Consider the following 16,371-nt stretch of genomic DNA (forward strand, 5'->3'; position numbering starts at 1 on the left):
ATGAAAAGATAACCCATGGCATGGTAGACTATTTGAAAATCATATATTTAAATAGGGACTTTATGTCCAGACCAAATAGAAGACTCTTACTTGTCTATTAATAATAGAAGACTCTTATTAATTCAATTAATAAAAAGGCAAAAATTGGGGCATGTCTCCAAATATCCATTTCAATGTAGACAAATATACATTTGTCTGAGACATGCAAATGGCCAGTGGGCAGGTGGGAAGATGCTTGACATTAGTGAAAGCAAATCCACAGGGAGAAGCCACCTTATACCCACTAGGATAGCTAAAATACATAGCCAATGACAGGGGTTGACAAGGATGTGGGAAACTGGCGACCTAATACACTATTGGTGTGGCCACTGTCCTGTAAAAACATCCGGCAGGCTCTAGAAAGCTTTAAGAGTTATCACTACGACCTGGCCATTCGCCACATGCAGGTGTGTGTCTGAGGCAAAGAGAGGATGAGTTCCTAAGGAATGTGTGTGCAGACGCTCACAGCAGTGTGATTTATGCAAGCCAAGAAACGGGAACAATTTAACGTCCACCAGTGGATGAGTAGAGAGACAACATGTGACACCTACACATAACACTGCTCAGGCATCAGGAAGGCCAGGCTGCTGGAGATGGCAACCTTATAGAGCTTTCAGTGATGCAAACAGCCCATTGTGGCCCCTGTGTCCTAGGTTCATTGCCTTGGGCCACACCATGGGTGGCTACTGAAATCGTGCTCAGTGAAAGAAGTCAGGTGCACGAAGCCACATATTATATGAGCCCTCTTATAGGGAAGACCCAGACTTGAGTTGTAAAAAGGTTGGTGCTGGCCCAGGGGTGTGTGCGAGAGAAGAATTGGGGTGACTGCTGATAGGTTCAGAATCTCCTTAGGTGAGACGCCAATGCCCCAGAACATAATGTGGCAATGGTGCACAATTGCGTGAATGCCCTGAAACTCCTGAATCATACACTTCCAAATGGCAAATTCATAGGGCTATTTATAAAGGAAGGAGCGATCAGGTCAGACGCCCCGGTTCTCCTCATGCGCGTAAAATGACATGAATGGTTCCAAATCCACAGAATTCTTGCAGGATTCAAATGTCATAATGCAAGAGAATAACTGTTCAGCAAGCATGCTCAGAATGTGAAAATGTCTGATTTATTTATTTTATTAGTGCTTAGCAGGGGCTCATGGCCGTGTGTATAATGCATGAGCTTGTATATTACATTACTGATGTATGGGCCCCTTTGCCCCGCCGCCAGCTCTCTCCTGAGCGGAAGTGTGCACTGTGGGCTCTGCAGGTGCCTCAGGCCTGGGAGCCAGGCCTGGGAGCACTGAGGCATAAGACAGGGGTAAGGTTTTAGCATGGCCTGGGAAGGGCCCACAGCAGACCACATGCTACATCCAGGGAGGAGACATGTTTACTAGCACCCATCCTTCTCCCTGGCCTCCCGGCTTGCCTGCTCAGAATTACTGTCCCCTTCTGCCTGGTGCTCTGCGTCAGCCTTTTCCTAACATGGGTACCTGATGACTGCTCCTGGCTCCTGTCCTCTCCTGGGCTCAGGTCAGGGAGAAAACCTTGTTCCTCCTCCCATCCACTGAGGCCACTGTCTCAGTCACTTCCCTTCTGGCTGAAATGCAGCACCCAGCACCCACAGCCTCAAGGAGGAGAGCTTATTTCACCTCATGCTGTGGGCCATAGCTGGCCAGCTCCAAGGCAGGATGGCATGGTGGAGGGGCACAATGGGATATAGCTGCCTGAGGCATGGCAGAGAACCAAGGGAGGAGTCATGGACAAAGCCATAGCCCCAGTGACCCACCTCTTCTGATCAGGCCCCCTATCCTAATAGCAAGTCAGTTTAACGCCTCCATCAGCCAGTCACCTGATAAAGATCCCATCCATGGTCACATGAGACTTAAGGGAACATCCAGGATGGGTCCTGTGTGGCCCACTTTTATACCTGCTTGGCTGCGACCAGTCAAGAAGAGTCACCGAGCTCCCAATGTGGCCCCAATATTACTGGCCTCCCATGGAGGTTGCCCCAGTCCATTATGTGGACCGTGACAAAGGGTAGTGAGGTCCTCTGGACCAGCCTTGCTGTTTTACCCCAGGAAACCCCAGGACATGTGTTGAGCAACAAAAGACCTGAGGATGAAAGCTCAGAGAAGCAATATCTGTGTGATGTCGTTCTGACATGAGAGCCAGATTCCTCCAATGCAGCCCAGCCTGGTTTGTCTCCACCTGCCTACCAGCCCAGAGTCTGCCCAGCCTCGTCTCCTGTCTCTTGTGTGTAGAATGGCATAACATGCATATCTGGTGATGGCAACAGCTGGGGAGTTCAACAAGATGGGGTGCAAGAAACTTCTTTCAGACTGCCTGCCTCAAAAAAATGTTCAGGATCCCTCAGGGTGACCTTGGGCAGGGATAATGTGGCCAGCAAGCTGAGGGTCTATGTGCTTGCCAACTATATCATATGCTCATGCCATCTCAGATTTGTTCAGAAAGTGCTGAGCTATGGGTGAATGAATTATTAAGCATTCTCCGTCTGAGAAGCGCCAGAACTGTCCTTCTGATCCTCTTAGGCATTTAGAACAAGACTAGGGACACTTCGCTGCCTTTGCTTGTACCTGTGGTTGTTCCTTTGGGTCTGAGAGAACTGGTTTCTGTCATGGTTTAGATCTAAAATGCCCCTCTATCTCAAGTGATTGGATCAGTGGATTCATCACTGATTAATTCAGTAGTGGGTGAATGTGCTGTTGGGGGGTGAGGGCCTGGTTGGAGGTGGTCAGTGAAGACTGGCCTGGAAGCGTGAACTCCTGTCTGTAGCCCCTCTCTCTGCTTCTTGGCTGCAATAGGTGAGTAGCTGTCCTCCACTCAGGCTTTCTGCCATGCTGTTTCTGCTTCAGAGTCAAATAACCATGGACTGAACCCACTGGAAACCGTGAGCCAAAATAAATCTTTCCTCCTTTAAATTTTCACTGTCAGGGAATTTGTCCCAGAGACAGGAAAGTGACTAAGACAGTGTCAGATACTTAAATCCTACAGTATTCAAATCCTTTCTATCAAACAGCATAGTATTTGTACCAAACCTGCCCTCATTCTCCCAGCGACTCTAAATCATCTCCAAGTATTTATTATACCTAACAAAATGGGGCACTGTGTACACAGCTGTCAAACTGTAATGTTTAGGGAGTCATGACCCAAAAAAGTTTGTACAAGTTCAGGACAAATGAAATGTTTTCAGACTTTGGTTGACATTGAGGTTGGGGAGCCCAAGGTTTCTGCACCCAAGTGTGGAGAAACGCTGAGCAATTGGGCTTGAACTTGGGCACCCCTGAACCTCTGTCCCTTCCCTCTTTTGGTCTGGTTGAGAGGAGCTTCACTTTCTGCTCCCTTCTGATCTCTCTAAGTTCAGCACCACCATTTTCTTGATCAGTCCTGTGCTGTTCTCCCTTGCCCCAGTCATAGCCTTGGTTTTGCACCCCCCCCCCATCCTTTAACCCCCTCCCATACCTCCAGCCCCATCTCTGCCCTGTGCCCCACACATACCCCAAGGGCCTTCCAGGACCACTTCCCGGTGACTTCCCCAGCTCCAGGGCTGCTCTCAGCTCCTGCTGCCCCACCTTGATGATTTGTGAATGGGCCAGCATCAAGACTTTACCCAGAGGCCCTGTGGCTCCCCTAGTGTCTGACAAGCAGTAGATGCTCAACTATGCCCACTGGGTGCTTGAATCTGCCTTGCTCCATGGAATTCTCAGGATGGTCCTGAAGGGTCACCTTGGTAAACTGAAGGACACAGGTCCAGGAAGAAGGACACAAGGTCCCACCCAGCAGGTGTGCTATCCTGAAAACTAGCAGACTTGAATGAGAAGCCACCTTCAATCAGCATTTCAGATAAATTCATTTGATCTACTATGGAGGGAAGGAGACATTAGATTATTCCAGATGGGCACTAGCAGATCCTCCCACTGTGCCCAGGATTCCTCCAGCACTGTTTGGGGTGCTTGTGCTTCTGTTTGTGTGTCTGGGACATAACTCAGAGCTCCAGAAACATGCAGGGTACTTTACTGAGGGCCCAGGGCTCCCATTTGAAGATGTGAAGGACTTGGAACAGCAGCTGGCATTTTCCCTGGCAAAGCCCTCTGCACCCATGCACATGGGCAGCCTGCGTGCTTGTGGGCCACCTGGATCCTGGAAGATCCAGGTCACAGTGGGTACCTGGGCAGTACTAGTGGCTATCACAACCCCAGGCTCAGTTCTCCCACCCTGGGCTTGTCTTGCTGGCTGAGGAGGAAACAATGCAGTCACTCAGGCTTGGGGACTCCATCAGCGTGGAGACTGAGGCTTAGGGAGGAGAGGGAAGGGAGACAGGGAGGCTCATCTGCTCTCCGGACCACCGTGGTGCTTTGGGGCGAGCTGGAGCCAAAGAAAGGGACCTTTCCTACCCCTGCCCAGGAGCTTAGGATATGAACATCTGAAGTTTCCAGAATTCCAGGATCTTACTAATCAATGACAGTTTGTTCATTCATTCATCAGCTGAGCCAGGCGTGGTGCCATGGACTGTCATCTTACTACTCAGGAGGGTGAGGCGGGATGGATGCCACAAGGTGGAGGCCAGTCTGAGGTAAACAGTGGGTTCAAGACCAGCCTGGGCTACATAGTAAGACCTTTGTCTCAAAAAACCAAAACCAAGAAACATCAGATGGCTGTGACATGTTGGGGAGCGTGCCTCCCGCCAGAGAAACAAAGATAAACCACAACCCCAAACTGACCCGCCACCCCGGGAGGTTATAATGGGAAGAAGGCATTTCTCCAAGGCTTGGGCCACTGAGGCACTGGACCTGTTTAAGCAGGTTTGCGTTGGAGAAACAGGAGGTGACCTGGGCCCTTTGTGCTGGTGGGAATTGAGGCCAGAGCAAGGAGGATGGGGCACTGTCTACCAAAGGGACATTCAGGTCACACCACTGTCGAGACCTCACGTCCAGCAAGACTCTGGGTGGCACCTACTCTGTGCAGCCAGTGGTTCCTGAAGCTCCCAGGTGCTTCTCCATTTCCACCGGCCCAGGGAAGAAGTGCCATTTCATGCCTGCTCTCTGCTGTGCCCCAGCTGCCACCATGGCTCAGCTGGTGTCAGATGCAGGGATGAGAAGGGCTAAAAATAGTTCTGATCTGACGTGCCACTCCCAGGGGCCGAGCTGGCAGCCGGCCTTCACCTTCCTCCATTCAGTCTCCCTGTGGAGGCCACAGTGACAGGGCATGGCCAAAACAAGTCACCCTGGGTGAGGGGGACAGACAGACCTGCAACTCAGGTTGACTGTGGGTGCAGGCCAGGCAGATGGAGCTGTGTGCTCACAAGTGTCATGTGCATGTACAAGTCAGTGGTGGTGTGTGTATAAGTGTGTGTGTGTGCCACGTTTTGGGTGTGCATGTGTGTCCTCATAGTGTATAAATGTGGCCATCTGTGGGGTGTCCATGTGGAGTGTGTTCCCGTGGGTGGCGTGTGTGGGGGTGCAGGTGTGTGCACGGATGTGGAAGAGCCTGTGTGTGCAGCAGCCATGCCCAGGATAAGGGTACAGCCACTTACGTTCAAATGCGCCAAAGAGATAAGGCTGTTTTGATGACAGCAAAGAGCCTGCAGGTGGGTAACTATTATTAACCTCACAGAAAAGCCCTGTCCTGCCTTTGAGGTGGGCTCTGTGTGTCTCACTGGTGATTGCTGAATAGAGCCTGGCCCGAAGAGGTCAGACTGCCCCGCTAGGCCCACTGGGGCCCAGCTGCTGCTGCTGGGGGGTACCATGGATGGGGCTCTGGGGTCTGGCATGCTTTCCTGGCCTCAGGTCCCAGGATCTTCCCGGTGAGCCCAAGGGTTACAGGTGACACTGTTGGAGACAGAGGAGGTTGTGGGGTGGGGGGGGGGCATGGTGTCAGGCTATCATCAGCTCAGTGTAGCCCAGTCCAGCCCCTCCAGCTCCTCATGGCCTCCACTGCCCTCAGCAGCCACCAGGCTATATGGCCAAGAAGCCTCCAAGGTCAGGAGGTTGGGACTAGACCCTATCACTGTGCCTCAATAGTCTGCAGGGTTCCTTAGGGGCTCCATACTGGTCAGGGCTGGGGACCTGCTGAGAGCAGTACTGAGCTGGGTCTGCCCTTGGGGGCTTAGGGTCCTGCAGGGGACAGAGCCTAGTGCAGCTCCCACACTTCCTCAGCAGTGGCCTATTGTGTGGGTCACAGCCACCAGCTGGGGGACTGGCCAGCCCCTTTCCTTCTGTTTCCTGCCTCTGAAGGAGCCCCTGGGGTTGGTGCCCCCAGATCAGGAGGCCTGCCCTATGCCGAGCCTTCCTGCCCATGCCAACTGGCCTCAGTATTACTTTGCATTGCTGCCATCCTCACCCTGAATCCCCTTGTCCTGTCTCTAAGTGCCAACCTGTGTGCCATTCTGCACCTAGGACTCCTGGAGCATTTGGAGTCCAGGTATGAGGCTCTGCAGGGGACACAGGAATAGGGAAGGGCGACAGAAGGAGACAAAAGTGGAGGCTGTTGGCAGGAAGCAAGAGGGAAAGGCTTCCTCTCAGGCCCTGCCCAGCTGAGGGCTGCCTCCAGGAGTCGTGGGGCACACTCCATCTGTGGTGTCTGAGGGGCCTGATCTGGTGGCCCAGTCACTGCGGCAGCTGCATTGTCTGCTCCCCATCCATACAGAGCCACTTGCATGGTGGTCTAGGCCCCAGAAGAAACAGCAGGGAGCTGCTGGCTCCCCCTCCCCCCAATTGCTTTCTGGCAGAAAGTAGTTGCTGGTCACAGGCTCACTATAGTTCTGCAAAGGGGAAGTGAATGACACCCGGTGTCATGGTCTCCAGGCACATGTCTTCTATGTCATGAGTAAGTGACACTGCTCCTAACCAAGAGGCACTCCTGCGACCTCGAAGGAGAGTCCCATCCCAGGGAAGGCAAGTGCTTGGCAGTGCGGCTTTGCTCCCAGGACAGCCCTGCAGGTGCAGTGGGAGGAGAGTGCTGACTACTCTGCCCCATGGAGTTATGGGTAGAATTCAGCACCTGCCACGGTCCCTGTCCAGCTCAAGCTCAGATTTCCAGTGACTTCCTGGGGCTGCATGTGCCCCTGACTGGCACATGGGCTCTGGAAAGAAAGCAGTGGCCTTTGCACAGTGACAGCTGAACACGGAGGCAGGCGTGCGTGCCCTGAGAGTGCGGTGCACCTCACAGGGAGGGAAGGCACGGAGGGTTCTGTCTACCACTCTCGTGTTCTGCTCCCCGAAGCCGCCTTTCCTCTCATCAAAGGTTCTGCTTTCATGCTTCTCCTCCTCTTCCTTTCCACCCTCCCTCCTTCGTCCTCCCCATCTCCTCCTTCCCTCCCTTCATCTGTCTCTGTCTCAAATCCTCCTTTCTCCTTTTAACTACAAATGCCCAGACTTACAGAGGTTTCATTTACAATGCTGTGACTTTCCCGTGCTGTGAAAGTGGCCTGCATTCAGTAGAACCTGCTCATTGGGTCTGATGATATTTGGCACAGTCCTCTCTCTTGATGCTGATGGCCACCTGATCCCAAGGGGAACAACACTCCGGTGCACTGGGGTGCTGAGGCGTGGGCCTCAGGTGTATCAGACACAGTTTGACCTATAATACTTTCAGTTTAAGACAGCCTTATCAGGACATAACCCCCTCCTAAGTCCAGAGTGTCTCTAACTGAGTCCCAGAGTGAACCATGTGCTGGAACGTCAGCAAAGTGGAACCACAGGGTATAAAACTAACAGTAGAGGCAGGTCCTACAGCATAAGGCCTCATAGCCACTGGACCCTGGTGCCAATGGACCCTGTCTGCATTCCCTGGTATGGATGTACCTGTTTGTTAATCCATCTGGCTGTGGAGGGCTAATTACCAACTATGAGTAGGACTGCAAAAACATTTGTGTATATGCTTTTTTGGGGGACATACATTCTTTCCAGAATAAAACCCAGGCCTGGAATTGTTGGGTGACAGGGTGAGAGTGTGGTCAGCTTTATGAGACTTAGCTGTTTTCCAGGGAGCCTGGCCATCTGCTTTCAGCCCTGTGTGAGGTAAGCATTCCTGTTGCTCCACATGACCTCCAGCACTTGACAGTGTCCATGTAATACAAACTTTAGTGATTTCCATAGTACAAAGTACTGACTCATTGTAGTGTTTGTGATTTTATATTTGTTTTCAGATTTTACAATGTTGACCTCTTTTCCTGTGCTTATTTGCCGTTGTATGCCTTCTTTGGTGAAACATCTGGTTGAATATTTTGCACAGTCGGTTGATTTGTTGTCCTTCTGATGGCTTGGAGAGTCTTATATATTCTGTGACATGTGGATCCCAGCATCTTCTCCTAGCCCAGTGGTGGCAGACCCACTGCATGTGTGCTGCAGCAGGCTGTCTATGTGACTGAAAGCTCTAAAAAGTTCCCCATCACTGTCCTGGCCTGTCTTTTCCTTCTTCTAACAATGCCATACATAATATAAATTTTAAATTTTGATGGTTTCATTCATCAAATTTTCTTTTATGGATCATGCTTTTGCTGTCATAAGTAAGAACTCTTTCCCCAAGTCAAGGCCACAAAGATTTTCTCCTAGGTTTTCCTCTTAAAGTCTTTCTTTTACATCTTAATCTATGCTACATCATGTTCATCACTGCACATGAATGACAAATTGTTGATGTTTCATTGGGAAGATTTTCTCTTCTCAAGTAAGTTGACTTTGCATCTCTGTAAGAAATTACTGAAATCCCCTCAGAGAATTCAGGTCTTGCACCTGGCAATATGGTGTATGGATGCAAAGAAAGACAAAGAAAAAATATTCTGCAGTTGAAGAGCTCTGGGATGATCCATGCTCTCTGTGGAACAAAAGTCCATGGGTCCAAAAACTCATGGATTTTATTGGTATCAATCAGAGAGGTGGGTGGAAGTCATGGCAGAGTGCTCAGGAAAACAAACTTTGCAGGCATTGGCTGTAATGAGAAACAGAGCAACTTTGTGCCAGGCATAGAGGCCTCCAGCTAGCAGTGCATAGCTTGAGATATGTAAGGCTGGCAGCTTTACTGCAAGGAAAGAATAATTCTTTCTTAGTCCCACGACCTCAGCTGGGATGTTATTTCATGTGTTAGCCCTGGTTATCTCTAAGGCTCTTGCTAGAGCCCCCCATTCTAGATCTCAGCAGAGGGAGAATTCTTGTCCACATGCTGCATTGACATATGTTGTCATCTCAGTGGGACTTGATCATGTTGTTTTAGCCAATTAAGGAAACATCTTGTTTAATATAGCCAGCTCTGTATATCTCATGGATAGGGTTGAAGTAAAGGTCAAGGAAAGACCGAGGCAAGGGGCTTTGTTTCTCAAGAAAGCAAAGCTTGGTGATCTCCTACAAGAAATCAGCTTCTTATGTTCTTACATTGTCTGCTTCTGGGCTGTTTCTGTTTCCCTGATTCACTTTTGTCTCTGCTAGTGTGACACTGTCTGTAGTTTCATAGTAAGTACCTAAATCATAGTGTGACTTCTTTAAATTCATTCCTTTTCAAAGCTGTTTTGGCTACTCCAGGTCCTTTACCTTTCTATATTTTGGAATCTGAACAAAAAAACTGCCGATATTTTTATTTTTATTAAAATTACTTCTAATGTATACATTAACTTGGAGGCAATTGTCATCTTTACAATACTGCATCTTCCAATCTATGAGCTTGGTATACCTCCGATCACCTAGATTTCCTTTGATTTCTTTTTATCATTCTGTAGCATCAGCATACAAATATTGCATATTTTATTAGGCTTCTAAGAATTTCACTTTTGGAGCTAATTTAGATAGCATATATTTACAAATTTCAGTTTCCCATTAATAGTTCAAAAAGTGCTATTGATTTTTCTCTGCTGCTGTTATATAATAAGACATTGCTCTATTTATTAATGAATTCTATAAAGTTTTTGTAGCTGCTTTGGGTTTTCGGTCTCAGTGATCATGTCATTTACATTTGGGGCAGGTTTCCTTTTTCCTTAGCAGTTTTTCTGTATATATTTGTCTTTGACTTTGAGCACAGGCTAACCTTCCAGTGTGATTCTAAATAATGCGGGTGGTGGTGGAGGGAAATAGACATCATAGCCTTGTTCCTAACATCACAACTAAAGCAGATTTTTGTGAATACCTCCCGTCTCCATCAGGTTAAGGAAATTTCCTTCTATGTTTAGTTTCCTGTGAGGTTTACTCATGAGTGGATGTTAAATTTTACCAACAGTCTTTTTTCTGCATCCACTGATGTGATGGGTGGTTTTTGTGAATGATATCATAGATTATTCAATTGTCTTTTGAATATTGAACTAGCCTTCTAATTTGCAGGTAAACCCCAGTTGGATCTGGCGTATCAGTCTTTCAACACACTATTTGAATTGCTAATATCTTAAAAAAGACGTTTGCATTTTTATTTAGAGGGATACTATTGTCTGCAGTTTAATTTTCCTGTGTCAAGTTTTCTGGCTTTCATGTCGGGTTAATGCTGGTCTCATAAAATGATAAAGAGGTTTTCCTTCCTTTTCTATTTTCTAGAAAAAAGCACGCAGACCTGGCGTTATTTATTGTTTAAGCGACCAGCAGAATTTACCCCTTTCCCAAAGAAAGGTTCTCATAAAATCTGGGCTCAGCCCTGTTTTTGGCTTTCAGGATGGGTTGCTCTCTGCAGTCGAAGGCTTCAAATACCAACTCTGCAAGCAAGGGACTATAGGCCCCGATAGCAAACATTTTCAGCCTCCTGCCTCTTGCGGAAATCACTTATTTTCCATGGCAGCCAGGCTCAGGCAGAGCCCGTGCTAATGCCCAGTGGAGCAATACGGAAAATCACACAGCCTCTCTGGACCTGGAGTGCCAATATAGAAAAGTGTGCTCACAGAACTCGAGGTTTCTGGAGTCAGGGATAATGAATTGCAAACAATTCCTCAGCTCACAAAGGAAGGGGCAGAGGTGAGCACAGTGGCTGATGGAGATTGGAGGCAAGCACCCAGGGAGCAGGGCCCACTATAGCCTCTGCGACCTGCCCATGCTGGACACTCCCATTCTCACAGGTGTCCAATCCTGTGACGCCTCCTGGACCCCCCACTGTGCACCAAGACTCAGAGACTGCAGAGATGTCTCCGAGGTAACCCAGCTGCAGGCAGAACTGTGAGGCAGCCAGGATTCTGGGCAAACCCTGTTTCTCTGCTGTTGAGTAGGAAGAATCTGGACTTGGTCCTGAAAGCAGAGACAATGGGGTCCGGTAGAGGGGTGTCACAGGGCTTGAGGGTGCTGGCCTTGGACCAGGCTGCCTGATGCAAAGCCCTGTGTAGTAAGACTGGGGCTGGGTAAACTGAGGAACATCTACTCTTCGCTGCAGTCTGGCACCAGCAGTGAGATGAGGCCAACGTTGTGCCCATCTTACAGACTGCCTGTGAGGATTAAACCAGTTAACAGCCAGTGCTATGTAAAGCTGCTTGTCCGAAGAATGAGGTTACAGAGTGTGAGCAGAAGCTCAGAGGCCTATGGCCTGCCTTTCTTGCTGCAGTTGGGTGCCAGAAGATGACTTTCCCATGGTGACACAGTCCTGTGAACCACAGACCAGAGCCAGTTCCAAGACCTTTACATTGATGTTCGTGCACCATAGAGACCCATATTCTTAGGGGGAGACCAGTGTGACAAGAGGCAACACAGGTGTGGAGGCAGAACTAGCAGGAGCAGGTTGCTGTCCTCCCTCCTGGGTCCCTTCCTGGGGGAGGTGAGCTTTCTGGAAACCGAGGGCTCAGGAGTTTGGAGGCGTGGCAGCTGCAAGTAACCTGCATGGCCCTTGCCTTCGGGAGGACGCTGCACCTCGCGGCGCACCGGGCCTCGCCGCCCCTCCACCCACTCTGTCGCAGAGGGCACGCGCCCTAGGTATGAGATCACCGGAGTACCGCGTCCCTTCCGCGATGCTTAGGGTCTGGCGCCACCGTGTGGCCGCCGGCCATGCTGCGTGGGGAGCTGGTGGACAAGCTAGAAGTAGCTAGCTGGGTGGCATCATCAGAGGTCATCCAGAACAACCCGATGGGGACAGGCGAGAGGAGAGGGAACTGCTACCACTCCAACTGGTGTTTCCTGACAAATGAGGGCGCATTTGGGGACATTTGGAGGGGGAATGCCTGTGCCCTTGAGGACAACAGCATGTGTAAGCAGAGGGACAACGGCTTTGCTTGTGCAGCAGGGGGACAAGCAATGTCAGGGAGTCAGGAACCCTGGCTCTGCCTCACTGTCCAGGTGGGGGTGGCTGAGACAGAGGTCAGCTAGCTCTCTGATCTGGGGTCCTCACCCATAAAGCAGCATGCAGACCTCACTGTGCTGCAAGTCAGTGCCCCTGGCCTCCTGTGGCCCCAAGAGGAGCACGGGGACAGGGAAGGAAGAGCATCTGGGAGGGAAGGGAGCTGGACCTCACTTAGCTCTTGCTCCAGGGAGAGGCTGTGTGCTCACTCGGGTGACCAGGAGGCTGACACTCAACTTGGGCAAGATGATCACTGTGGGGTCCTGGTATGCTCTGTACCCGGCACCTGTTTGCTGGAAGGCTTTGGGTCAGCTCTGGCGCAGCCCTTCCTGTGTGTGGGGAGGCTGTCACAGAATAGATAAGTTGGCTTCTCCTGCAGGCGTTCCAGTTCAGTCAGCATGTGCTGGGTTGTTTCTCTTCCTCTGCCCTGGCCTTGCTGGGCAGAGAGGTCAAGCCTTTAGGAAAATGGGCAGGCAGTGCCCCTTTTGCCCGGGAAGGGCAGCCCTCAGTGAACCTGAGTGTTGGCGTCACCGCAGGACCCAGATAGACAGACTCAGTTTTGCCACACAACCACTCCTTTAGCAGCTGGCCCCTCGTGCGGATGGAGCAGGTGGGGTCTGTGGTCTGAGCGCATCTCTTTGTGCTCTGGCCCCGGTGGGCCCAAGCACAAGGGCAGTTTTGGATCAGGGACCAGGTCTGATTGGTGTCCCCATGGTACATGGCCGCACTGGGTCTTTTCTCTCTTCTGCTTTTGGTTCCCCCCTTTACTCTCCTCCTCTTTCCCATCTTGGTCTGCGCATCTCCATCCCTCCCCTCCCTGGTCACCCACAATCTACCCATTGGATGGGGCACAGCAGCCTCCTTCCCTTCCTCTCTGAGTGTCTCCCTGGTTCCTTGGTGCTGTGAATTGCCAGGCAGGCTCCCAGGGAGAGGCAACAACTCTTGCCAAGTACCACAGCCAAAGTGCGACAGAACCTGAAACAGACTCCAATGCTTTGCTTTGCCTCCAAGCCTCAGGTTCCCCACTTGTTAAACAATAAGCAGACCTGGCCCTCATGGCATCTGGGGACTCCATGAGCTGGCAGACCCTCAGTGCTTGGTGGGAGCTGGCACCCTTGAGCCTCCCCCCATTGTCTCCCAAGACACAGTTGCCTCTGCCTTGGGCCCTTCTTTAGTCCCAGGTGTGGGTGTCTCCACCCACCTCGAGGGGTATCTCCAGTCGGGTCCCTCTAGGACAGTCACCCAAACTTCCTCAAAAGGCTCTGGGATGGAATGCGATGGCACTGTTCTCCAGATGTCAAAGCGGGGGCCTGTTGCTGGCACATGTGTTGGAGATCATGAGAAGCAGGAAAGACAGATAAAATGGGGTAGTGAGAACAGGGGTGAGGCCAGAAAGGGTGAGACCAGGGTCCTGAGACCCACGGGCTATTCTGGTTGCAGAGGAAGGGGCACATCACTCTCTGGGTCTGCAAAGAGCATGTGAACTGCAGGTGGAGAGGTTGTCATGGGGCAGAGGGGGCAGTACAAGCTGGCGAGGAGGCTTCTGGGTCGATGCTGGCAGTAGAGACAGACAGGACCATCCATAGCCCTAAGTGGGCACTTGGAGATGCTTGAGGACAGCAGGACCTCAATGGAGTGTATCTTTGGGACTTAGGCGGGGCATTTCAGAAGGCTTGGTAATATATGTCAGCTTCTCCCGTCAGCCTGGAACCTGCACTGTGCTGAGGCACCCCTTCTTGATCTGATTAGGTGCACAAAGCCCAGTGCTTTCTGACTCCTGGTTTTCCTGGTGCTGTAATCCTCCTCTTGCCTGGGGTTGGAGACGTGGCTCCAGGGTGAGTGTGCACAATGCACATCTTGTGGCTGATGGATTGCCTGCCACCCTAGAGGCACTGTCATGAAATATGAGGCACAGGACATAGGACTGGGACAGCTGGCTCGAGGTCCCAGTTTGCAGAGTTGACCGGAGCCTCTGCTTTGCACTGGTGCCTGTGTCCTTTGCCCCTTGGTCCTTCCACAGAGCTTAGGTGTCATCCTGAGGGTCAGATCAGTGGATGCAGGACTGCCTAGGGATGGAGGCTCCCTTGTGGTCTCTGGGCCTCCCTGGTGTAGAGGGGGACACAGGAGCCTAGTGGACAGTGGCCTGGGGCCAATTCCTACGTGCTCTGCTATCCATGCCATCCTGAGCAGGTGAGGTGACTGCTCGGAGCCCCAGAGGTCCCTCTCTGCCATCAGAGAATTATGCCCATCGACTCATCACCTGCGTGTGGCCAGCCCGGGAATGGTACTCCTTCCTCTCCAGGGTACCTAGAGGGGGTCAGCCTTACAGAATGCCCCCCAACCCTGAATCTGGGGAAGCTCATGCTTGCTAACCTCACCTGAGATGCTTAACTGGCCAGTCCTGAGATATGGCCCACTCGCTATCCAGATAAGCAGATGGAGGGCAGGAAGGGGATTCCCGACCCCCAGGTCCTAGCACCATGTCCTTGGGCCGGAAGAAACCCAGACTCTCACCAAAGCCTATGGGAACTTCTGCCCACAGGGTGGGAGGGGAGCCCGGTCGGTCAGGCAGCTTTGGGTTTTAGGGGACTTCTGCCAGGTCGGGTCCTAGTGCAGCCGCCGCACCCACCCACGCTTGTGCGGTCTGTCTCCCCGCAGGTATATCCGCACCATGTACCTGGGGATTCAGAGCCAGCGGCAGAAGGAACACCAGCGACGCTTCTACTGGGCTATGATGTACGAATATGCAGACGTCAACATGCTGCGCCTCCTGGAGACCTTCCTGGAGAGCGCACCCCAACTGGTGCTACAGCTCTGCATAATGATCCAGAAGAACAGCGCCGAGACGCTGCCCTGTGAGTGCCCTGCGCCGCCCCGCCTCTCAAGGCCCCACCCACCGACGTCCCGCCCACTCTGTGGCCCCGCCGGCCAACCGACCCCGCCCCAAACCCGGGACCCCAGCTTCTTTTGTGTACATCTCTGGGAACGGGATGCCCAGCTCAAGACAATGCTGACGCCTACACGATGGTCCTGAGTGGCACGTATTTCCCCGCTCGCTCTGTGCCAGACTGCTTGGCCTTCCCAAGACATCTTAATCCCACGGCAGCGCAGAGAGGGGCTCCTGTGCGCCAGGTCCTGCAGAGGGCAAGGCCCTGGGTCTCTCCATTAGGCGGAGCGGCCCCTTTCCTTGAGTTCTGCCCTGGGTGAGGTGGGGAGCTCGGCCTGGAGACAGCGTGCGGCCCTATGCCCGAGTCCGAATCCCGTTAGGTGTCAGGTGTGGGTCTTTAAACTGTACTGCTCTTCCTTCTGGCTCAGGCTTGTGAGACAGCCTGCAGGGCGTGGGCTCCAGGTGGGCAGTGAGTGGCACAAGCCTACCCCTGGCCCAGGTGGCCCCAGGTGGCCTCTGGGGAACCTCAGGAGCCCAAGCACTGTGCAGACAACGTAGGTCTCTAAGGCACCCTGCTGCAGGAGAAGCTCTCCTGGGGTCAGGCGTGCAGGTCAAGGCCAAGTCTCAGAGCATAAGCGAGGGGTTCAGGAGGTCCTGCAGGGCAGGAGGCATAGGATGAGAAGGGCCCAGGCCTGAGACTCCTGGGAAAAATGAGATAGTCTGGAAGACTTGGGATACATGAATTCTAACACCTGAAGCCATGTCATGGGTCGAAAAAATGCCTTAAAGGGCAGTGCAAGCGCCAGGGAGACATCAATTGAGGCGGGAGACATCCATCTGGCAACAGGGAGATGGTCTTAGGAAGGAATGAGGGTCTCATCACTAGGAGTGTTAAACAGAAAAGGTGCTGAGGGGATTCATCCCAGGGCTGCTGCAGAAGTTCATGGGAGCCTGTGTGTTCCAGCAGCCGGGGAGGCTGGTGGAGAAGCATCTGCCCTTCTTGTCCTTGCTCCTCTGGGCTAGTGGGTCTCCCGGCTGTTGCCTTCAACACAGACTGTATATAGCGTCCGGCAGTCCTTATACTGTGGCTGGCGCTGCTTTTATTGTCACTCTGCCTGCGAGCTGGGCCCAGATGTCACCTGGAGATCTGGGGTGGTGGGCTGTGTGAGGACTCCACCCATCCTACGCTGTGAATGCTGTAGATGGGCA

The 16,371-nt window shown here is 51.9% G+C and overlaps 1 protein-coding gene across 1 annotated transcript in view; it reads left to right on the forward strand.

Moving 5' to 3' along the window:
- Positions 1-16,371, forward strand: part of Xkr6 (XK related 6) — a 229,866-nt gene that overhangs the window by 179,670 nt on the left and 33,825 nt on the right. Inside the window, exon 2 of the mRNA XM_063234953.1 lies at positions 14,934-15,130. Coding sequence (XP_063091023.1) covers positions 14,934-15,130 — 197 coding nt within the window. The remainder of the gene's footprint in view (positions 1-14,933; positions 15,131-16,371) is intronic.

The sequence above is a fragment of the Cavia porcellus genome, unplaced genomic scaffold (genome assembly GCF_034190915.1).
Source record: "Cavia porcellus strain 051 isolate PalLab524CR breed Dunkin Hartley unplaced genomic scaffold, mCavPor4.1 scaffold_24, whole genome shotgun sequence".
Lineage (NCBI taxonomy): Eukaryota > Metazoa > Chordata > Mammalia > Rodentia > Caviidae > Cavia > Cavia porcellus.